Source organism: Pelophylax lessonae, assembly GCF_965119305.1.
Source record: "Pelophylax lessonae genome assembly, chromosome: 4".
NCBI classification, from domain to species: Eukaryota; Metazoa; Chordata; class Amphibia; order Anura; family Ranidae; genus Pelophylax; species Pelophylax lessonae.
In genome coordinates this window covers 568,810,263-568,833,669 of record NC_138771.1, presented here as the reverse complement: position 1 = coordinate 568,833,669, position 23,407 = coordinate 568,810,263, and the positions used below count along the sequence as shown (strand labels likewise).

Sequence of the window (23,407 nt, the reverse complement as noted above, 5' to 3'; positions counted from 1 at the left end):
ATCATGGCGCCCACCGCCGACCTGAAAAAACCTCCGGTCCCGAAAAAGGGTCCCACTGCCGGACAGCTCTTAAATAACTAAGGGGCGGGGCCACCCAGAGGTTTTTTTATTTTTTTTCGGGTCTGTGGTGGCTTTGGGCATCGTGATTGATGGATCCACTTCTCAAAAACTTGTTTGAGTTTTATTTAGGGCTACACTTTTTTGATGAATGATTAGGTGTACTATGTACGCCAGAAAAAAAAGCAGGGAGCGCCTCTATCTGAGTATTGGAAATCGCTATTTGGTAGTGATGAGTGAATAAACTACTCCACATTTGATGGAGGAAGTATCGGCTTTTCATCTGTGGAAGTCTTAACATCTCTAGCAAAGATCGGCAGGCAAGCGGCTGGTGTTTTGCAGAGATCCGTCGGGAAGCTGCTGGGTGGTGGGAAGGAAGCGCTGGAGAATGGAGAGGCCAGCAGCGTGATGTGTATCAGCCTCTGGGTGTCCTGGGCTTGCTTGACGCTCTTCTAAAATGCAGAGTTCGGCCAGAAAGCGTCTAGGCAGAAACAGACAGGAGCGCTGTGGCCGGGGAAGCTAAACTGCGTGCAACACTGTAGAGCATCGTCTTCTCTGTGTCCTCGGCTGGCTCTATAATCTCCGCTGGGATGAGGCGATGACGTCTCCCGGTCAGTGGGCATGGTTACAGGTTTCAGGGCTCCACCCCTTTGTCAAACCGTAGGGAGAAAGCTACTATTTACCCCATACTCATTCACATACGTGGGCGGAGGCTACCAGATATTAATGAGCCCCCACAACCACCGGCCAGGGAACCCCGCTGACAGCTGATGACTAATCTGATGTTAAGGAGCGGCGGGCAGGTTCCCGGCCCGCTCCTTAACAACCAGCCATTCACTGCTTAAGGATGCCAATGGCCACCCTCTCCTTAACGCTGAAGCCACTAAACATAGCTTACACACTAGGATAAAAACTGCTAAATGCCGGCAAAAAACACTAAAACAAGGGTTTTTTTGTCCAGCGTTTCTATTATTATTAATAATATTATACAAGATTTATATAGAGCGCCAACAGTTTGCGCATCGATTTACAATATTAGGACAGACAGTACAGTTACAATAAAATCCAATACAGGAGGAATCAGTTTTTAGCAGTATTTTAACTTTCTAGTGTTCAAGAAGCCTCAGAGCTGCTGTGACTGGATATGCACTAAGTGGCCCTAACATTTAGGGCAGTATGCACCCAGGGACGAATGCCTGTAATTCAGGCTTCTTACATTCTGGGCATTTGTCCTTGGGTGCATACTATCCTAAATGTTAGTACCACTCAGTGCACCATCCAGCCTTTGTCTAGCTGCAGCAGTCTCCAGTTTCTCATAGAGTTTTACAGTTCGCCAGCAACAACGCTGGACCATGCACCTGTGCCTTCTGCCTATATGAGACAAGACTGATCACTGCAAAACACATTTTATCATTTCATTGCTTTTTTTTACATTTTCCAGAGTATACTTTAAACCCCTGGTGCCCAATCCTTTGGTATTTATTGTGCGGCCCTCAGATCCCAGCAGTCTGTAGTGGGAACACTGATTAGGGTAATAGCATTGATCTCTACTAGACTTATGTAACATGTTCCCAGCTTCATATTGTCTTCTACAGTTTATCCCCAGCCATAAATGTAGCATTTCCAAGCTCTCTGACCTTCACTTCACTGTTAGCTTTGCAGTTTCTAACAGTCCTCTCAAGCATTATGTGCGACCCTTTGGTGATGTCAGGGGCCCCATTTGAGGCCCCCTTTAGCTCATAAGTTGCTTTGGACCATTTGGCCCGTCATCTTCATTAACAAAGACAAATATAAGGGTCCTATTTATATTGAAGGGCAGATATCACTGTCAGTATAGGAGCTTGTGTCCATGGGCTTTTCTTCACTTTAAGTGACTCATTTTCATTCCCATAGATTTGAATGGGAATGCAAAACCTGCTTGAAGCAGGTCAAATGAAAGTCATATGGAGGTCAGATGCATTCCTAATCTAATTATATAACTGAAGGAGAGGCTGGTCACATGACTTTGACAGGTCTGCTAGCAGAGTTTAATGCATATTTATCTGGTACATTGGTGTACTTTCTACATTTTCCAGTATTGTTTTGTTAAGCAGCGATATGGCCATACTGCTGCTCCATAAATGGGGCCCTAGGTCCTGCCTTAACAGATCTGGTTACATGTCTAGAATGGTACTTTATATTAAAATTCTAAATGCTTATACGTGTCTTTTCCTCACCAGAGTACAGGCCTCCGACTCCTCCTAAAGGCACAGCTTATCACAGATACCAAATCATGGTCTACATGCAAAATCCAAGCACCACACTTGATCTGCTCCCTGAAGAGAAATCTTTGGGTATGTATTATCAGAAGAGATGGCAGTGTACGAGGATATGATTGTTATCACACAGTGGGCAGTGTTAGACCGATCTAATGTTAATCATCCTGTATATGAATGATGAAGTTGGCATTCCATATCTGCCTGGCAAAACTGTGTACAGAATGGTTGGAATGGTAGATGTATCTGCTTGCAAAGTTTACCTGCCTTTTGTTTATTGTAAAAAAGTGTTATCTGGCAAAAAAATGCCTGGATTTCTAAGATGCAGCCAAATGTAATATGAAAAATACATACTCCTTTCCGTGTATTCACATAGTACCCGCCGTACTTACTACAATCTTCCTTTAACCGCTTGAGGACCAGACTCTTTCACCCCCCTCCTGCCCATGCCATTTTCAGTTTTACGTAGGGTCATACATTAAGTGACAATTGCTCAGTAATACAGTACTGTACTTTTGTGATTCACAGAAGAAGTACAGCCAAACGAGCTTTGGCTGTACTTTTTTCCTTTAACTTCCTGCTGGCGTTTACCTCATTCCTAGCACATCGATTGATCAGCGTGTTGGCCCTGTCTCCTGGCCTTACCAGCGGGCATGTAATCAGCATGTCGTTTTTTTCTCAAATACCATGAAAGGTAGGTAGATGTTAAATTTGATTATTCTGGTGATTAAAGTTTAACCACTTAAGCCCCGGAAGATTTTACCCCCTTCCTGACCAGGGCCTATTTTGCGATTCGGCACTGCGTGACTTTAGCGGACAATTGCGCGGTCGTGCGACGCTGTACCTAAACGAATTTGACGTCCTTTTTTTCCCCACAAACAGAGCTTTCTTTTGGTGGTATTTGATCACCTGTACGATTTTTTGATCATGCGCTATAAACAAAAAAAGAGCGTCAATTTTGCAAAAATAACAATATTTTTCACATTTTTTTATATGAAATTCCCCCCAAAAAAATGTAAAAATCAGAATTTATTAACATTTTCGGCCAATTTGTTTTATGCTACCTATGTTTGGTAAAAAAAATCACAAAAAGCGTATTTTGATTGGTTTGCGCAAAAGTTATCGCGTTTACTAACAAAGGGAAAGATTTTTGTCATTTTTGGGGGTTTTTTTTTAACGCGTAATGCCGGTGATCTGCGATTTTTTTTTTTTGCGGTACTGCGACATTGCAGCGGACAGATCGGACCCTTGACTGACATTTTTGACACTTTTGGGGTTAACAGTGACATTACTACAGTAATCAGTGCTATAAATATGCACTGTTACTGTAAAATTACACTGGCAGTGAAGGGGTTAACTTTTTTTTTAGAGGGAGGGGTTATGTGTGTCCCTAGGGGCGTGGTTCTAACTGTGATTGGCTGTGGCTTGTGGTGTAGGAACCGTGATCAACGGTCCTACATAGTAGAACGGTATGATCACTATTCCTACACAGGGGAGAATGACAGGCGGCTTGTTTACATTAGCTGCCTGCCTTTCTCCCTCTCCACCCGACGATCGCGAGTGACCGGCGGACGATCGGGTCCGCCGGTCACACGCGCGGGGGGGGTCCGTGACCTCGCCTCCGGCGGCGCACGCGCGCTCGCTCCCGAGACCCTCACAGGCTAGCGACGTAGACCTACGTCGCTTTGCCTGTGAGGGGTTGACTGCCGCAGTAAATATACTGTGGGCAGTCGGCAAGCGGTTAATATATTTTGGACATATTTTTAAAGGGTGTACTCTAGCTCTATCATTTTCCAAAAGCTTTGACTGTGGTATTGACAGTAATAAATGTTGAGAGAGTTCGATGTCTCACAACAGATTTTCTGACCAGATTCAGAGGTGTTAGAATATTAGTCCAGGCCTGAGGAACCTTACTGAATATCTTGTGTAGCACTGTCCCTGTAGGGCTTGCTGTGTGTTGATTTCTTGGGTCTCCCTCTGATTACCTGCAGACAGTTGCTGGGGTTTTTTCAAATATCCCTCTTCACTCCCATTTTGCTTGTTAATGAATAAACAGTCCAGGAATATTTGTGTTTTATATTTATTGTGGAACTTGGATGGGAGAAGGGAATAGTGGGATACTCCAACTGAACTATTCACAGTAGATAAGGACAACTCTCATTTGGCCTCACCGGATTATTTGTGGAAGCAGACACACTGCTTTGACCATACTGCCACTTGTATGGAAGAATTAAGTCCTCTTGCTCTCTTTAACAGCATACTTAATGCAAACTACTTAATCTTCAGAACACTCTCTAGCATCCCCTTGACTGACACCCATCCACTGACTCTTCTATTGAAGGGATGGCCCTCTCATGACAGGCTCCATGACATAGATCTGTACTCACTGTATGCAGAATCGGATCCTTTCCTGTCTCTCCCTTCCAATCAGCTCTGCAGGACTTCTGGGTTCAGCTCCTATCTGCCTTTCAGGCCCTCAAGGCCGCATGGCAGCTTCTACAGAGGAGGGGTAGCCGCCCCCTTCCTCTGGGACCTCACTCTCCAGCCGAAGACTCCGAGGACATGTGCCCTTTGCATTTATAAAGTCACCCAGCATGCACCAAGGCACTTCCCTCTGCCAATCACAAGGGCTGTAACAATGCCTGTGCCCTCACCTGTCAGGTTTCTTACCACTGTCCAAAATGCCTCCCCATTGGACCAGTGTGAAACCATCAGACAAGCTGAGCGCTGCACATTAGCACCATGAGCTCAATGGATCCTGCTCTCTGGTAGGCAGAGAGCAATCTTCATTTGCTCCAAAAGAAATTTGCGATGCTTAGCACCTCACCCCTGCGCTCAGAATCAAGGCTCTCAGATTACTTCTGTCACGGGACTCATACTTGGCATCCCCAATGGCTAAACCTTGCTGCCCTCTATGACCGGGGTGGTCGACGTAACACTGTAAACACAAACACAAAAGAAGGGCGTTGTAAAGGCCCAAAAACTTTACTCTTTCTAGCACCTACCTAGGAGGGTGCTACATTGTATTTATTATTTCTTGGTGATGTATTATGGGCATCAGTTTTACATATTATAAGGACAATGCCCATATCCTCAAGGTGGTCCAATCTTAAAGATGCTGAATTTCTCTAAAAGACCTAAGATACAAGATCTGGGAAATGTTAGTTTTCATTACTTTTCTATATTTCTGTGTGTGTACAAATTAAACAAAGCAGAAATCTTTCATTGTTAATATAGCCGGATAACTTGTATAGGAATGATTTCATGATGAAGAGGTGATAAAACAATTATTTGGGGGATTGCTTGAGGGTTTTATATGGAGGGAATTGCAGCCTTAATAGCTCCCACCTACTCATGTGCAGCCCCATTAATCTCTTGTGTCCTTTTCATGATATTAATTGAACTTTCTGAAAATTGCAGAAATGGCAGAAAGCGTAAGGTCCACACATCCACCTCACCCCTCTTTCTGGGTGTTAGATTATTAACCCATGCTGCTGGGAAAGACCAGAAACCTCTCACTGCATGCTCATTGACCTTCTTAGTTTTATTCCAATGTACTGTATTTCCAAAGCATAATTCTTAAATTACTTTATTTTGAAGGGGCGTGGAACCAAGACTAGCAACAAGTGGCCTTCCCTGAGACTTGCATACATTTCTGTATTTATTTTGTTTTTGTTTTTCAATTGGCAAGATCTCCAGAGAAAATGTATCACTGACTTATGCTGTGGGTGGCAGGAGTGCACTTATTTCTGCACACCTCTGACCCAGATTAAGCTGACAACAGGCTAAACCCTATTGGCTTACATTACGGAGCAATTCTAGGCTCTGCAAGGATCCTAACTCTAAGATCTGGATCCACCAAGATGCCTAAACGGCAGCTGGCTTCACCTCTCAAGGCACCGCTGAGAGCCTCAGCCAACTGCTCCCACCCTCTCAACAGCTTGGCACTTAGGTGAGCGCAGTCACCACATTTAACAACCAGTAATCTGCAATATATTATATTTATGTTCTTGGGTTTAGATGTACTTTTATACATGTTTTTTTTTTTTTTCATGGAATGCTTAAAAGTAGAACTGAAGGCAAAACCTTTTTTTCTCTATCGCTCATTGACAGACGTAGTCCTCGGTGATACACCACCTTCGGCTTATGTTGCCTCCGCAGGAGTAGGACTAGACAGGAAATAAAATGCTCTGGCCACACCCTAGGGGCAGTCCCTGAGGGTATATCCTCTCTCTCTCTGCCACAGCAAATCAGTTTTTTTTCTGTCTAGTCAGAAGTAAGGACCTAGATACCTTGCTGGGATCTTCGGTCCTGGCAGGATTTTTTTCTTAGAAAAGATTTTTTTTAGACAGCTTTTTTTCTCCAGTGTTCCTGTGAGATCTTCAAGCAAGAAAGCTGAACTGGGCGACGGGCGGGATGTTGAGATCCAGTGGTCACCCCAGTTCAGCCTACGAGCGCGTGCAGGCCATAGCTCCGCGCTGGGTTGGCCGCGACATAGTCCCACTGGAGGGGACTGACCCTGCGAGTTAAACGTCTCGCTGAAACGCCAAGGACCATGAGTCACGGCGTCCGTATTGGTCGACAGCCCTCCAACTTCGGTGGAGAGGGGTACTGTCAGGAGTTGGCGCCCGCCTGGTTCCAGTATGGTGAGTAGTATGTTCCCCTTTTCCCCCTGACGGGTCTTGTGGTGAACGCGGGCCCCTCTCTGTAATGGTAAGGATGGGTTCCCCTCTATCCTATAACATAGCACAGATCCCCCTATATTGAGTGTGATTTGTGTGTACAAAAAGCCAGCAGGCTTGGTTTGGGAGCTGACAATCTAATTACAAAGTATGTTTAAATGATTGTAATATGTGGCAGCACTGGAATCTTACTGTGTTACTAGAAGTATCCTACCTGTCAGAAGCCACAGGACAGGTATGCGGCTTGCCAGGTCATTCCTCCAGCTGAAGCAGGTCTCCCGACGGCCACGCCAGGGTTCGGTATCGCCGGTCAAGCTGATCTCCATGAGAGAAAGATTTTGCGATGCCTAGTTACTCTGCAGGACGCCGCTATGCTGTAACAGACCGCCGTAGATCGCACGAGGCCGCCATTTTGGCGTAGCCTCGTGTCTGCAGCATGGGGACGGCCATGTTTGAGGTGACTCAAACACCTCGTGGAGCTAGGGGAGGCGCCGGAAGGCGTGCAGAGGGGCGGAGCCGCCTCCTTTCTTCCCGGGCAGCCAGCCAAAAGACTTCCTGTTTGTGGACACAGCGCTGTAACCTGTTGCAGTGAACTCTGAGCATCAAGTGGTGAGCCTGGGGGTCTATCTCTCTCTCTCTCTCTCGATCGATAGGGATCCCTAGCAGGTAACACTGAGGGGCTTTTGTGGCGCTGGGGGTCTGGAAAAAAAAAAAAAGGTTTTTTATTTAAGTTTGGATTGAATTTTCCGGGTAGTTACTGGAATAATCATGGACCCTGCCACACAAATGCCCCCGGTAGAAAAGACAAAAAAAGAAAAAAGAGGGGCGCACCGACCTAGTGCATTACCATAAAAACTTTTATTAAAATATTAAAAGGTGTACAATATACTCACAAGACTGGTGTGGTACAACACACATCAAGAATAGCATATACAGTCTCCAAGGTAGCCAGGTCCCAATAGTGACAAATGGGCATACAGATAGTCGCATGGGGGTGCTGTGGCTAGGCTGACGCGTTTCAGGGGCGAGCCCCCTTCCTCAGAGCCAGAAAAGATGCTGCATCTTTTCTGGCTCTGAGGAAGGGGGCTCGCCCCTGAAACGCGTCAGCCTAGCCACAGCAGCCCCATGCGACTATCTGTATGCCCATTTGTCACTATTGGGACCTGGCTACCTTGGAGACTGTATATGCTATTCTTGATGTGTGTTGTACCACACCAGTCTTGTGAGTATATTGTACACCTTTTAATATTTTAATAAAAGTTTTTATGGTAATGCACTAGGTCGGTGCGCCCCTCTTTTTTCTTTTTTTGTCTTTTCTACCAGTGGTTCTGGATACCCTTGATCCTGAAGGGGGCAGCAAGACCAAACAGCTCTCTTTACATCTGAGTTTGTAGTGCACCTCTTTCTACTCCATCAGACAGCACTTAAGCGCAGGAGGTTTTGTTTTTACTTGAACACAAATGCCCCCACCTGTTTCCCTCGAGGGGGCCACGGGACACGCCGGTGCACAGAGTATGGATGCATTTACAGCAGTTTTGGAGTCTATGGTGGCTCATGTGGAGGCGGCCTGTCAGGGACGGGGGTCCAGAAATCGACCCCCGCCTACCCCTATATTATCTGACACCTCTGACTCAGATTCAGAGATGGTCACTGCAGCTGCAGGTCCCTCTGCAAGGGCTGTTATCTCAGGTAAAGCTCCCTCAGACAGTGAGGAGGATGTTCATTCTTTCGCCATAATTCAGGAAGAAGCATTGGTGGATGCACTAGTTGTGGCGGTGCGGGAAACCTTAAGACTTGAGGTTTTACCGGCAGAGGCAACTGAAACAGAGATTCCCTTTGGTACTAACAAGCCCATCAAAACGGTGAAGGTTTTTCCTGTACCCAAGTGTTTTGGTAATAAAATTAAAGGAGAATGGGAGCATTCTAAGCGTACCTTTACTATTTCCAAGCATATTGCTAGACGCTATCCGTTTGAGGAATCCCTCATTAAGAAATGGACGGTACCACCAGTGGTGGATCCACCTATTTCCAGGCTGAATAAAGCCACGGTTATCCCAGTGGAGGACACTTCGTCCTTTAAGGATCCGGTGGATCGAAAGATGGAAGCGGAGTCCCGCACTATCTTCACCCTGATAGGGTCAGCATTTAGACCAGTAATTGTTATTGGTCTAGTTTCCCAGACACTAACGGAATGGGCGGGATTGGTACGCCAAGACCTTAGGGGAAAAGATATTCCCCAGGGAACATCTGATTTGATGGAACAGATTATACAAGGGCTACAGTTTGTCTGTGACGCAGCCTTGGATGCTACCACCCTATTAGGGCATGCATCTATGTCAGCGGTAATCCTCGTACGTGTGCTGTGGTTAAAATGCTGGTCAGCTGACCTAGGTTCCAAAAAGACCTTGACGAATCTCCCTTTTCAGGGGAATCGCCTATTTGGGGCCACCCTAGATGTAATCATTAAGGATGCCACTGGGGGCAAGAGCACTTTCTTACCACAGGCTGCTAAAGCTAAGGGACCTCGCAACAAGCGAGGATCTTTCTTTACCGCCCATAAAGGGTTTGCACGCCTGGCCGACACAAGCGGGAAAGGCAAGACTCCTCCAGGAGGGTTCAAGAAAGGCTGGTCGGACAAACAGAGGACCGACTCAGCCAAACCCGAAGCAAAGGATTACACAGCCTGAAGGTGCGCCCCCACCCGGGTTGAGGGTGGGGGGACGTTTTCACCGGTATTCAGGACATTAGATCGAGCATCGACTACTACTACCGGTGCGATTCTTCCCTTCCAACATTTAAGTACTACAGGGAGCGGTAGTCACCGTTCCCTGAACAGATCTTTTTCTTTACCTTTTCCTAAGATTAGTCTCAATTCCCCACAGGAATCGGATCTGGTTGACCAGACAGACCAAGAAGCCTCTAGCCGGGTGACTTCGGTCCCTGAGATTCAACCAGGAGAGATCACCGTTCCTGATAGGAATCAGGTGTCGGATAAATGTGTGGGAACAGAAAACGACCAGACTTTCTCGGATGGTCGGGGCCAGATAGCTCTAGGGACGCCTGGTTCAAATCCCGTCAGTGCCAGTGGTCCTAGAAATTCTAGGCTGGCCTCGTCAAGCCGGCCTGGCCGGCTTGGACTTGCTAGTCGCGGACGTTCCGTGGGAACTGCGTCTCAGGGAGTATCTGCGGTCTCGAGGACCAATCTACCATTGTGCTTTACAGTCGCTGGTTTTAATGGCCTGGCCATTGAGACCCAAGTACTGAAGGACAGAGGGTTGTCAGCTTCAGTCATTCCTACCCTTATTAAAGCAAGGAAAGCGACTTCCAGCAGAGTCTATTATCACACATGGAAGACTTATATCGCGTGGTGCGAATCTTTAGGATTTCCTCCACGTACCTATTCGGTGACTCGAATATTGGCCTTTTTGCAAAAAGGGGTTGAGCAGAAACTAGCCTTGAGCACCATCAAGGGTCAAGTTTCAGCATTAGCAATCTTCTTTCAGAAACCTTTAGCTACCAAGTCCTTGGTGCGGAATTTCATCCAGGGGGTGCGGCACCTGGCTCCACCAGTCCGCGCGCCCTTACCGCCCTGGGATCTTAATTTGGTTTTGTCGGTTCTACAGAAACCTCCTTTTGAAAACATCAGAGAGATTCCCTTGCTTACTTTATCACAGAAGGTGGCCTTCTTGGTGGCTATCACTTCTGCACGCAGGGTGTCAGAACTGGCTGCTTTATCATGCCAGTCCCCATACTTGGTGATTCATAGGGATAAGGTAGTACTTCATCCTAAGCCATCCTTTCTTCCAAAGGTGGTTTCAGATTTTCATCTGAATGAAGATATTGTACTACCTTCCTTGTGTCCTCAGCCCAATCATCATCGGGAACATGCGTTGCATTCCTTGGATGTGGTTCGGGCAATCAGGGTATACCTGAAGGCTACGGAATCGTTCCGTAAGACGGATTCACTTTTTGTGATCACGGATGGCCCCAGAAAGGGGTTGCCTGCATCTGCCGCGACTATTGCCAAATGGATTAGACAGACGGTGGTACAAGCTTATTCTATTAAGGGTCGGAGTCCTCCGTTCCCTGTTAGGGCGCACTCCACTCGAGCGCTCAGTACTTCCTGGGCCTTTCGCCATCAGGCGTCAGTGGTCCCGGTATGTAAGGCGGCCACCTGGTCGTCGGTACATACCTTTACAAAATGTTATTGATGTGATGGCATCGGCGGATGCCTCATTTGGCCGCAAGGTGTTGCAGGCCGCAATTTGAGGAGACCGGTGGTCTACCTCGAGGGTTTTTTTTTTCTGTTTGAAAATTTTTTTGTTGAGTCTCATCATTAAGGATGAGCATTGTAAACTTCTAGTTGGCACCGGTTGGGCCTTCTAGATTTGGATTTGATTTCCATTTTCCCACCCCTCATTTGTGATACTGCTCTGGGACGTCCCGAAGGTGCTGTATCACCGAGGACTACGTCTGTCAATGAGCGATAGAGAAAAATGGATTTTTGTAAACAAATTTTACAAATAAAATCCTTTTCTCTTAGCTCATTGACAGACGTAGTACCCGCCCCTCTGTTTTTGAGTTGGGTTGGGTTAAATTCTCTAAACACTGCTTTTGTGACATAACTGATTTGCTGTGGCAGAGAGAGAGAGGATATACCCTCAGGGACTGCCCCTAGGGTGTGGCCAGAGCATTTTATTTCCTGTCTAGTCCTACTCCTGCGGAGGCAACATAACCCGAAGGTGCTGTATCACCGAGGACTACGTCTGTCAATGAGCTAAGAGAAAAGGATTTTACGGTAAGATTTTACAAAAATCCATTTTTATTTTAGATTAAGTGTCCGCACTTTAAGATTTAGCACAAGTGATGTAGCTTCTGTGCTGCCGCCCTTTTGTTTCTAGCATATACTGAGTAGTTTGGTTCAGTACGCCCTTCCAGACTTGGAAGTTGGTGAGCACTGGGCAGATGCTGAAAAAAATGAAGGATATTCTGGAAGAGGGGCATAAACTTATAGCACTCAATAATATATTATAGAGATCAACATAAAATACAAAAATATAGCATAGGTAAACCTACAAAAACCCCAATTAGATAAAAACAGTCCAGAGAACAAATCACATATGTATACTAATCATTTGACTGTAAATGTATATGACCTGTAGATAAAGGTCAATACATTTCCAAGATTATATCCGTTTCTTCAGGACCAACGTGAAAGTTATTCTTGCCATTCAATGGTCTTTAAATCTTTGTAAAGTAAATAACAAAGAATGAAAAGCTCAAGCAAATCTATGGCAGACAAATAACTAATATGTATCACAGAATAAGGAATTATTAAAAAAAAAAACGTGTGGTAGATGATTATATTTTGGAATAACAATGTTTAGTGGTGATATGTACTCACAAATTGCACCATTGGAAAAGGAATAATAAAAAAAATTGTCCACCACAAAAAAACAAATAGAAATTTCTCTTTCGTTCAGTGAAGGACACGGCTCCTTATCTTCTTGATTATTGGGTTGTACTGCCCCATACAGGAGTAGGACACTAGGCAGGAAAAAACTTGACTATGCTTATTGGGCAGTCCCAGGGGGTATACTCTCACTCTCAGCTATTGGCACTCAGTTTTTTTTTTCTGCCTAGTCAAGAGTAAGGACCTAGTTCCTTGCAGGGATTTTTTCCTTTTAGTTGTAACTTTTTTCCTATCTTTGTTATTTTGTTCCTGTGAGAATCTACAATCAACTGCCAGACTGGGCGACAGACTGGATAATCTAGATCCAGATGGTCCCCCCAGTCTGGCCAGTGAGCATACAACCTGCCTTCGGCCTGAGTCGCAGCATTCCTCCTGGCCTACAGCCCCCCATTCTGATGGAGCAGTGGTCTGTCAGGAGCGGTGCCCACCCTGTACCTTGTAAATTGCTGCCCCCCCCTCTTCCCCTTTAAAATATTCGGGAGGTTCCCCTGCTTACATTGTCCTAGTAGGTGGCCTTTTTGGTGGCTATTACTGCTGCGTGCAGGGTGTCGAAGCTGGCGGCATTGTCTTGTCATTCACCTTACCTGGTGGTTCACAGAGATAAGGTGCTTTTTTTCCCTGTCTGTCGTTCCTTGCAAAGGTTATCTCTGATTTCCATTTGAATGAAGACGTGTTGCCTTCCCTTGCCTTTCCGATGTCCCAGGCCTAAACATCCTAAGGAAATTGACTTGCATTCCCTGGATGTTGTTCGGGCAATCAGGGTGTACCTGGCAGCTACGGAGTCTTTTAGGAAGTCACTCAATATTTGTACTCTCATATGGCCCTCAAAGGGTTAGCCGCTTCTGCTGCGACCATTTCCAGATAAATCAGACAGACAGAGATTTAGGCCTAATCCATCAGGGGTCAGGTTCCTCCTTTCCCTCTTTAGGAGCACTCTACTCGGGCGCTTAGCGCCTCCTGGACCTTCCGTCATTGGGTGTCAGTGCTGCAGGTTTGCAAGGCGGCCACGTGGTCGTCTGTGCACACTTTCACAAAGTTTTATAATGTGGATGTGTTTGCATCTGCGGATGTTTCTTTTGGGTGCAAGGTTTTGCAGGCTGCTGTTAAGAGGACCTGGTCCTCTTTGAGGGTGTATTGTTGTTTTTTTCAGGTGAGCTCCTGTTACCTGGTTGGCTACGGTTTAGCCTTGGGAATTTTTTCTTGCTGTTCCCTCCCCTCATGTTTGACACTGCTTTGGGACGTCCCAGTGGTCAAGAAGATAAGGAGCTGTGTCTGTCAATGAACAAAAGAGAACATGGGATTTTTGACTTACCGTAAAATCCATTTCGTTGACGGACACAGCATCCATAGGCTGTGGAGTTGGCTTTCTTCTGACACTGCTTGTAACAAAACTGAGTGCCCATAGCTGAGAGTGGAAGTATACCCCCTGGGACTGCCCCATAGGCGTAGTCAAGCTTTTTTCATGCCTATTGTCCTACTCCTACTCCTGTAGGGAGTAATATAACCCAATGGTCAAGAAGATAAGGAGCTGTGTCTGTCAATGAACATCAGAGAAATGGATTTTACGGAAGTCACAAATCCTATTATTCTCTGCATACAAGCTTATGAGCTAGAGAGTGCACTGCAAAAACCCATTGATGTTCACATGAATTAACCATTTGTAAATATGTACTAAAGGCTATTTCTATATGTAATAGACTGCAAAATGCAGGTGAAAAAAGCAGATTTAGAGCACATATAACAAGCAAGCAATATGTGATATGTAAATCCCTGACAATTTGTATTAAAGCTGTAGTTTGTCTCCTCCAGTTTTTAGTTTGCATCTGCTGCAGCATCTGTTTCATGTTTGTGAAACTTCCAAAATCGCCTCCTCCTATCAGTCCACCTATGTGATTTTTATAAGTGATGAGACATTTCTTTTTTGTTTGCAGTAATCCAGTAGCATGTTGCTTAAAGTGAACCTTCACCAACTTTCTCTCCTTTACCACCTCCCTCCTCCCTCTTACACAATAGGATTTTTTTTAAAACATTAAATACTTTTTTCGTTTTTGCAAAGCCCCACTTTCTGAATCCTCATCTGGTCAAGGATGACATAGATCCACCTGTTGCCTTCTGAGATGCCTCCGTGACATCCTAAGAGGCAGTTTCTCTTACATCCTCCGACAGTCGCCGCCTCCTCTAAGTCATCACTATTGGGTATTGTCATCTGCTACGCAGGAGTAGCTAGGCATATAGACTTAGTTAAAAACAAAAGGCATTTGCATGTATACACCCCTGAGGGCTGTCCCATCTGGTCAATACCCCCCTGCAGTGTCCACTCCCAACTCAGTTTTAATTTGCCTAGCATCAGAAGGGCTGGTCGGCCGACCAGGCCTCAAGGGAAATGGTTGCTGACCTTCCCTATGCTGGCTCTCGCCTTTTTGGCGAGGCTTTGGACACCCTGTTTTCAGGTGTCACAGGGAGCATGAGATCTATGCTGCCCCTGAACCCGAAGTCCAAGCCCTTTCGAGGCAGGCGGGGTTCTGCGTCTGGTTCTACTAGGGGGTCCTTTCGGGCCTATCCCAAGGGCAAGACCTTCCAGGCCCAGGGCACCCGGAAGAAGCCCTGGGCAGGTGAGCAAGAGTCCGGCAACGCTGGCTCGGCGGGTCCGTCCGCTTCTACCTGAAGGGGCGCCCTCACCCGTTTCAGGGGTGGGGGGACATTTGCGCGATTTCCTCCGGCCTTGGCTGATCCGGCGATCCGGCTATCGGACTGGTGGGTCTAGGAAATCGTTCGATCGGGTTTCCGGATCGAATTCCTTTCCCGGCCGGGGGACAGATTCCTTCCCTCCTATCTTCCTCTGCTGCAGGACTTGCATCGTACGGTGTTGGACCTGCTTGCTCAGGGGGTGTTTGTCCCGGTACCTTGTCTGGACGGGTTTCGGGGGTTTTATTAGACTCTGTTCACTGTACCCGAGAAGGAGGGCAAAGTGCGTCCTATTCTGGCGCTGAACCGCTTCGTGCGTGTTCGGAAGTTTCGAATGGAGTCTCTCCGTTCGGTTGTGGCCTCCTTGGGCCCAGGCGCATTCCTGGTTTTGATGGCTCTGCAGGATGCGTACCTGCGCATCCCTATTTTCGAGGTTCATCAGTGGTACCTTCGGTTTGCTGTCACAGGGGATCGCTACATGTTTGTGGCGTTACCCTTCGGTCTCATATCGGCACCCAGGGTGTTTACCGGGATGTTGGTTCCGGTCCTGGGTCTGCTGGATCTGCTTCTGGGATCGCGTGCCGGTCTGACCCTTGTGCGCGGTCTGTTCTTCGCGCTCCAGGAGTTCGAATGGGTCTTCAAAGTTCAAGATTTAACATTGTCTCCGCTGCTTCGCCGTCCCTAGCAGGAAATGGTTCTGACCTCTGCTCAGGCACAGGTGTTCTTGCTCCGGATTTTGCGGGACGGACTCAGGTCCCTCAGGGACAACCCGTCCTCGTCACTCAGGACCTGCATGCGGGGCCTGGGGTTGATGGTGTCGGCCTTCAAGGCGTTTCCCTTTGCCCAGTTCCACGCGCGGGCTCTCCAGTCGGAGATCCTGGTCAGGTGGGACAGACTTCCTCAGTCCTTGGATCTGGGTGTCTCCCTGAGTCGCCAGATCAGATTGGCTCTTCTGTGGTGGTTCCAGTCCCCGTCGGTGGTGGAAGGCAAGCCTTTCCATCCGTTGGTGCGGACAGTGGTTGCCACGGACGCCAGCCTGTCGGGCTGGGGTGTAGTCCTGGGCAACCTGTCTGCCCGGGGCACTTGGTCGGAGGAGGAGTCCTCCCTCCCGATGACTGTGCTGGAGCTACGAGCGATGATACTCTGTCTCTTCCAGTGGTCGGACCGTCTCCGGGGCCTTCCTGTCCGCGTACAGACGGACATTGCTACCGCGGTGGCTTACATCAGCCACCAGGGGGGCACCAAGAGTGCTTAGGCGGCCCGGGAGGTAACCGACATTCTGTCTGGGGCCGAGGATCATGTCCCGGCGATCTCGGCAATTCACACTACGGGTGTGCGATTTTGGCAGGCCGACTGTCTGGGCCGTCAGACCCTGGACCAGGGGGAATGGTCCTTACACCCGGAGGTCTTTCAGATGCTGTGTGCGAGGTGGGGATCCCCAGACGTGGATCTGTTCGCATCCCGGCTAAATCGAAGGGTGAAAAGGTTCGTGGCAAGGACGCACGATCCGTTGGCGGTTGCCTCGGATGTGTTGGCGGACCCTTGGCGTCGGTGTCGCCTGGAAAGCTTTCTTTGCCTGGTGTGAGTCCAGGGGGTTCTCCCCTCGTTCTTACTCGATGTCGAGAATATTGGCTTTCCTCCAGTCTGGAGTGGATCAGCGCTTGGCGCTGGCCACGATAAAGGGCCAGGTGTCTGCACTGGCTGTCCTTTTCCGGCGCCCTGTGGCATCTATTTCCTTGATTCGCACCTTCATTCGAGGTGTGTGGCATTTGGCTCCTCCCAGGAAGGAGCCTTTACCTCCATGGGACTTGAACTTGGTTCTGTCCGTGTTTCCACGGGCTCCCTTTGAAAATATCAGGGAGTTCTTTTTACCTCTGCTGTCAGGAAGGTCGTCTTTTTGGTGGCGATCACTTTGGCTTGCAGGGTGTCGGAGCTGGCGGCATTGTCTTGCCGCTCCCCTTGCTTGGTAATCCATAGGGATGAGGTGGTGTTGAGAACACTTCCGTCTTTTCTTCCCAAGGTGGTCACTGAATTTCACCTTAATGAAAAAATTGTTCGGCCTTCGCTTTGCACGAAGCCTAAGCATCCGAAGGAGATTGCCTTGCATTCTTTGGATGTTGTTCGGGCGATCAGGGTTTACCTGTCGTCTACGGAATCCTTTTGTCAAACGGATTCCCTGTTGGTTCTTCCTGAGGGTTCTCGGAAGGGCATGGCTGCGTCCGCAGCAACTATTGCCAAATGGATCAGACAGACCATTGAGCAGGCTTATGCTTTGAAGTATTGGGTTCCACCCTTCCCTGTTTAGGCGCACCCTACTAGATCTGTGAGTACGTCCTGGGCTTGTTGGCATAGGGCCTCGGTGGCCCAGGTGTGCAAGGCTGCGACTTGGTCGCCGGTGCACACTTTCTCAAAATTCTACGTAGTAGATGTTCTGGCATCAGCTGATGCTTCCTTTGGCCACAAAGTTCTCAGTGCGGCAGTGCCATGAAGGACCCTTGTTTTTTTTCTGGGTCCCTGGCTGTTGGTATTTGCTTTCCTGGGCGGTTGCTCCTGTTGAGCATTGTTTTTTCTGTTGCCCAGTGGGTTCTCTTACAGTGGATGTAAGGTTCCTTTCTCTGATATGGGTACGGCGTTGCCTCTTCTACGGTTGCGTATCCCACCCCTCATGTCTATACTGCTTTGGGACATCCCAATAGTGATGACTTAGAGGAAGCGGCGACTGTCGGAGGACGTAAGAGAAAACTGAATTTTTGTAAAATCTTACCTGTAAAATTCCTTTCTCTGAGTCCTCCGACAGTCCCCGCCCCTCTATGGGATTCTTGTTCTTACTGCTATGCTACCAAACTGAGTTGGGAGTGGACACTGCAGGGGGGTATTGACCAGATGGGACAGCCCCCAGGGGTGTATACATGCAAATGCCTTTTGTTTTTAACTAAGTCTATATGCCTAGCTACTCCTGTGGAGCAGATGACAATACCCAATAGTGATGACTTAGAGGAGGCGGCGACTGTCGGAGGACTCAGAGAAAGGAATTTTACAGGTAAGATTTTACAAAAATTCCGTTATTTAAGCACAAGATCTAATGCATGTGGATCTCTGCCAGGTCCTATACACCTGAAAGAGACCTGTGGCATGTCTGCATGTGCATAGACTGCTGCAAGGTCCCTGCCAGGTCCCTTAGACCTAGCAGAGACCTGTGGCATGTCTGCTCATGTGTGGGACCTAATTTCATAGCAAAGCAGGAGTGGATTAGTTGCAAGGAAGACAACACAGTTCTTTAATGTCGCAGTGGTTACTGGAAGTTGTCAAATAAATGTATTGAACTATCTGTCGTACCTTGTCAATAATTTGCAAACTTTGCTGATTGCCTTGTAGGGACCGTACTCTAGGGGTTACCATACTTTTCTGCAGTGGCCCCCTTAGGTATCAGCTGAACTTTCAATCCTTCCCTCTACTCCATACATATTTTTTTTTTTTTTTTTTTTAGAATATATCATGTAGCACCCTCTAGTTTGCTAGATAAGGATGTACATAGTTTTTTGGTAGTGTAGGTAAATTCTGGCTTGGCTGCCAGTCAAGTCTGTGTTTTTATTCATGGTCAGGGTGAGTGATCCAGGGAGGCTGGGTGACTCATCAGGCAGCACCTCTGGTACCTCGCCCTACTTGCTGGAACCTTGGAGAAGTTTCCAGAAAAATGGGAGGGAGCTTAGGAGGAGCTGCCTGGAGTATTGATGAGGACCCCAACCAATCCCAGGCCAAATGGGCTAGCAGGGGGGGGGGGCACCTCCCTAAACAATTGGGGTCAGCCCAGCAGGGGCAGTGTGGCGTTTGGGAAAAATCTGGAGATGAAGTGCTAGGGAGGCTGTCGGAGGCCCTTGAGGGTTGCCCCCTAGTCTGGGGGTGTGAGCATGGTCCTGGGGTTTGGTGCTGGACGGATCCTCTGAAAACCCAAGGAGGATTCTTGTCCAGAGGCACGGGAGTAAGAGTGAGGACAGCAGGAGCCAGCGAGACCACATCCAGGAGATATCCAGGGAGAAGACAGCTGGGTGGCTGGTGAGTGTGACAGTCTGGGAGGACTGTGAGAAGTAGCCAGGGGGGCTAGAAAAAGGGGCAGCTGCAGCCAGATGGGCTGGTGGTGCTGAGATCAGTAGTCACCGGAGGAATGTAGCTGGACACTGGGACTCTTTCTACATGCGAAAGGGGCCTACGTCCCTGCCTGTAAAGGGCTATTGCTGGATCTGGCTGAGTGCCTTGTCAGATCCCCTAAACATTGTTCCAGCTGGGCCTGAGTGTTCTTCAAGCAAGTGATATGCTGGAGGAAGAGGGAGTGTATATAGAGACTGTATATAATTAAAGTGTCCCTGAAGAGACTTTGTTTCAGTCAAGTGAGCATAATCTCATCCCCATGCGAGTTCAATACCACTAAAAAAAAAAAACGTATATGTATATATGTATGTATATATATATATATATATATATATATATATATATCTCACAAAAGTGAGTACACCCCTCACATTTGGCAATAAAAGTGAGTACACCCCTAAGTGAACATTTCCAAATTGGGCCCAAAGTGTTTTGTGTGGCCACCGTTATTTCTCTGTCGCTCATTGACAGACGCAGTCCTCTTGATTAATATCAAATTGGGTTATACTGCCCTCTACAGGAGTAGGACACTAGGCAGAAGGAAAACGTTCTGGCCACACCTTAGGGGCAGTCCCAGAGGGTATATCCTCTCTCCCTCTGCTACAGGAAGTCAGTTTTTTTCTGTCTAGTTAGGAGTAACGACCTAAGTTCCTTGCTGGGATCTTTGGTCCTGGCAAGATTTTTTTTAGAAAAACTTTTTTTAGGCAGCTTTTTTTCTCCAGTTGTTCCTGTGAGATCTTCAAGCAAGTATGCTGGAGCTGGGCGATGGGCTGGATGTTAAGATCCAGTGGTCACCCCAGTCAGCCTACGAGCGCGTGCAGGCCCTAGCTCCGCCCTGGGTCGGCCGCGACATAGTCCCACTGGACGGGGACTGACCCTGCGAGTTAAACGTCTCGCCGGGACGCCGACGACCAGTTGGGAACTGAGTCACGGCGTCCGTATTGGTCGACAGCCCCCCCACCTCAGTGGAGAGGGGTTCTGTCAGGAGTTGGCGCCCGCCTGTTCCGGTATGGTGAGTAAATGTTCCCCCTCTCCCCCTGATGGGTTTGTTGGTGGACGCGGGCCCCTCCCTGGGATGATCAGGGCCCTTATGATCCTGGATCCCCCTCTATCCTATAACAGGTGTCACAGATCCCCCTCTTGAGGGTGATTTAGTGAATAAGAACCAGGAGGCTTGGTTTGGGAGCTGACTATCGGTAGTCACTGTATGAGGGGCACTGTAAAGGGACCATGACTGAAGTCAGTGGCTGGCATTACTATTAGGATGGCCATGTAAGAGGGTGATAGCATCCTACCTGATACATAAGGTTCCTATACAGGCCAATGCCTGTGCCTGGACTTCCGCCATCCGCAGGCCGCCATCCTCCCGCAGGCCGCCATCCTCCCACAGGCCGATAGCTACCTTCCACAGGCTGCGGCCATCCTCCCGCAGGTCGCGCGGGGCCGCCATCTTGGCGTAGCCTCGTGTCTCCAGCATGGGGGCGGCCATTTTGGAGATGACCAGCTACCTTGAGGAGTAGCATGGGAGGCGCCGGAAGGCGTGTAAAGGGGCGGAGCCGCCTCCTTTACCCGGGAAAACGATCCAAAAGACTTCCTGTCTGTAAGAGACAGCGCTGAGAGTAGGTTGATAGAAACTTCTGTGCATCAGGTGGTGAGCCTTGGGGTCTCTCTCTCTCTCTGTGGGGTCCAAAGCAGGTAACACTGAGGGGCGCTGTTGCGCTGGGGGATTACAAAAAAAAAAAAAAAATTTTTTCTTTGCAATTATTTTTTGTTTGCTGGCAAGTGTCTTGTATAATCATGGACCCTGCCACACATGTATCCCCACCTGATCCCCTCGAGGTGGCCGCAGGACCCTCCAGTACCCTTGTGATTGATGCATTATCAGCAGTTTTGGAGTCTTTAGTATCTCGGGTGGAGGTGGCCTGTCAGGGACGGGGGGCAAGAAAGCGACCCCTGCCTACCCCTATTTCATCTGATACTTCAGATACGGATTCTGAGCTGGTCACTGCAGCGGCAGGTCCCTCTTCTGGGGCTGCTGTCTCAGGTACGGTCTCCTCAGACAGTGAGGAGGACGTTTCTGCCTCCGCCATAGCACAAGAAGAAGCGTTGGTGGACGCACTAGTTGTGTCTGTCCGGGAAACTTTAAGACTTGAGGTTACACCGGCAGAGGTAGCTGAGACTGAAATTCCTTTTGGTACTAGCAAGCCTACCAAGATGGCGAAGGTTTTTCCCTTGCCCAAATGTTTTGGTAATAAAATTAAAGAGGAATGGGATCGTCCGAAACGAACCCTTGCTATTTCCAAACGCATTGCTAGGCGCTATCTGTTTGAGGAATCCCTCATTAAAAAATGGACGGTACCACCAGTGGTGGACTCACCGATTTCCAGACTAAATAAAGCCACTATTATCCCGTTGGAGGACGCTCCGTCCTTTAGGGATCCGGTGGATCGAAAGGTGGAAGCGGAATCCCGCTCCATTTTTTCCCTGATAGGGTCAACCTTCAGGCCAGTGGTTGCCATTGGTTTAGTTTCAAAGACATTGACAGAATGGGCCAAATTGTTATGCCGTGACTTAAAGGGGAGAAGTATCCCCCCGGCAGCATCCGATTTGATGGAGCAGATTATACAAGGACTACAGTTCGTCTGTGACACCGCCCTGGACGCCTCTCCCTTGTTAGGGCGTGCATCGGTGTCAGCAGTAGTCCTCAGACGCGTGTTGTGGTTAAAGTGCTGGTCGGCGGATCAAGGTTCCAAAAAAGCTTTGGCTAATCTCCCTTTTCAAGGGGATCGCCTGTTTGGGGCCAACTTGGATGAGATTATAAAGGATCTCACTGGGGGCAAGAGCACTTTTTTGCCACAGACTGCTAAGGGTAAAGGACCTCGTAACAGGCGAGGACCTTCCTTTTCTGCTCATAAAAAGTTTGTTTGTTCCGCTGGGGCGTTCGATAAGGGCTCCAAAGCCCCTTCAGGGGGTTTCAAAGGGCGCTGGTCGGGTAAACAAAAGTCCGGCTCAGCCAAACCTGAAGATAAGACCAATACAGCCTGAAGGTGCGCCCCCACCCATCTCTGGGGTGGGGGGACGTCTTCACCGGTTTCCGGATCCATGGCTTTCCAGAATCTTGGACAAAGGGGTTCACGAGGTCATACGGTCAGGATACAAGATCGAGTTTCGATCACTTCTACTGGTGCGATTCTTCCCTTCCAAAATTCGACTATCCCCGGATCGCTTAAAAGCTTTGCGGGGGACAGTAATGGACTTGATGCAACAGGGAGCGGTAGTTCCCGTTCCTTGAGCAGAACGTTTTCTTCACTTTTCCCAAAGATCACTCCAGTTCCCTCCAGGACTTGCATGAGGATCCTGGGACTGATGGTGGCCGTCTTAGAGGCAGTACCGTATGCCCAGTCTCATGCCCGAATTCTCCTAAAGGAGATTCTTTTCTAATGGAATCGGAATCCCAATTCCCTGGACAATCGGATCCGGTTGAGCGAGCGGACCAGGGAGTCTCTGGTCTGGTGGCTTCGGTCTCCAATGCTCAGCCAGGGGAAGTCACTCCTTCCGATAGTATCCAGGTTTCCGATAAATGTGTTGGAACTGAGAGCGATCAGACTTTGTCTGATTTACTGGACCGAGCAGCTCCCGGGCAGCCCGGTTCGGATCCAGTCGGACAATGCCACGGCTGTGGCTTATGTCAATCACCAAGGGGGCACCAAGAGTGCCCTTGCGGCCATAGAAGTGGCCAGCATTCCTCATTGGGCGGAACGGTTTGTTCCAGCTCTCTCCGCGATATTCACTCCGGGGGTGGAATATTGGCAGGCAGATTATCTCAGCCGTCAGATTCTGGATCAAGGGGAATAGTCTCTTCATCCAGAGGTATTTCACCAGCTGTGCCTTCATTGGGGCACCCCGGATGTGGATCTGTTGGCATCTCGGCTCAACAGGAAGGTGCGGAGATTTGTAGCTCGTGCCCGCGATCCTCTAGCGGATGCAGCAGACGCGCTGGTCGCCCCGTGGGGACAGTATCAGCTACTGTATGCCTTCCATCCTCTCAAGTTACTGCCGAAACTTCTTCGCAGGATAGAGGTGGAGGGAATTCCAGTTATCCGAGTAAC

The 23,407-nt window shown here is 48.4% G+C and overlaps 1 protein-coding gene across 1 annotated transcript in view; it reads left to right on the top strand.

The window, feature by feature from the left end:
- PEBP4 (phosphatidylethanolamine binding protein 4) overlaps window positions 1-23,407 on the top strand; it is a 135,962-nt gene that overhangs the window by 100,800 nt on the left and 11,755 nt on the right. The window contains exon 5 of the mRNA XM_082254565.1: window positions 2,277-2,394. Coding sequence (XP_082110691.1) covers window positions 2,277-2,394 — 118 coding nt within the window. The remainder of the gene's footprint in view (window positions 1-2,276; window positions 2,395-23,407) is intronic.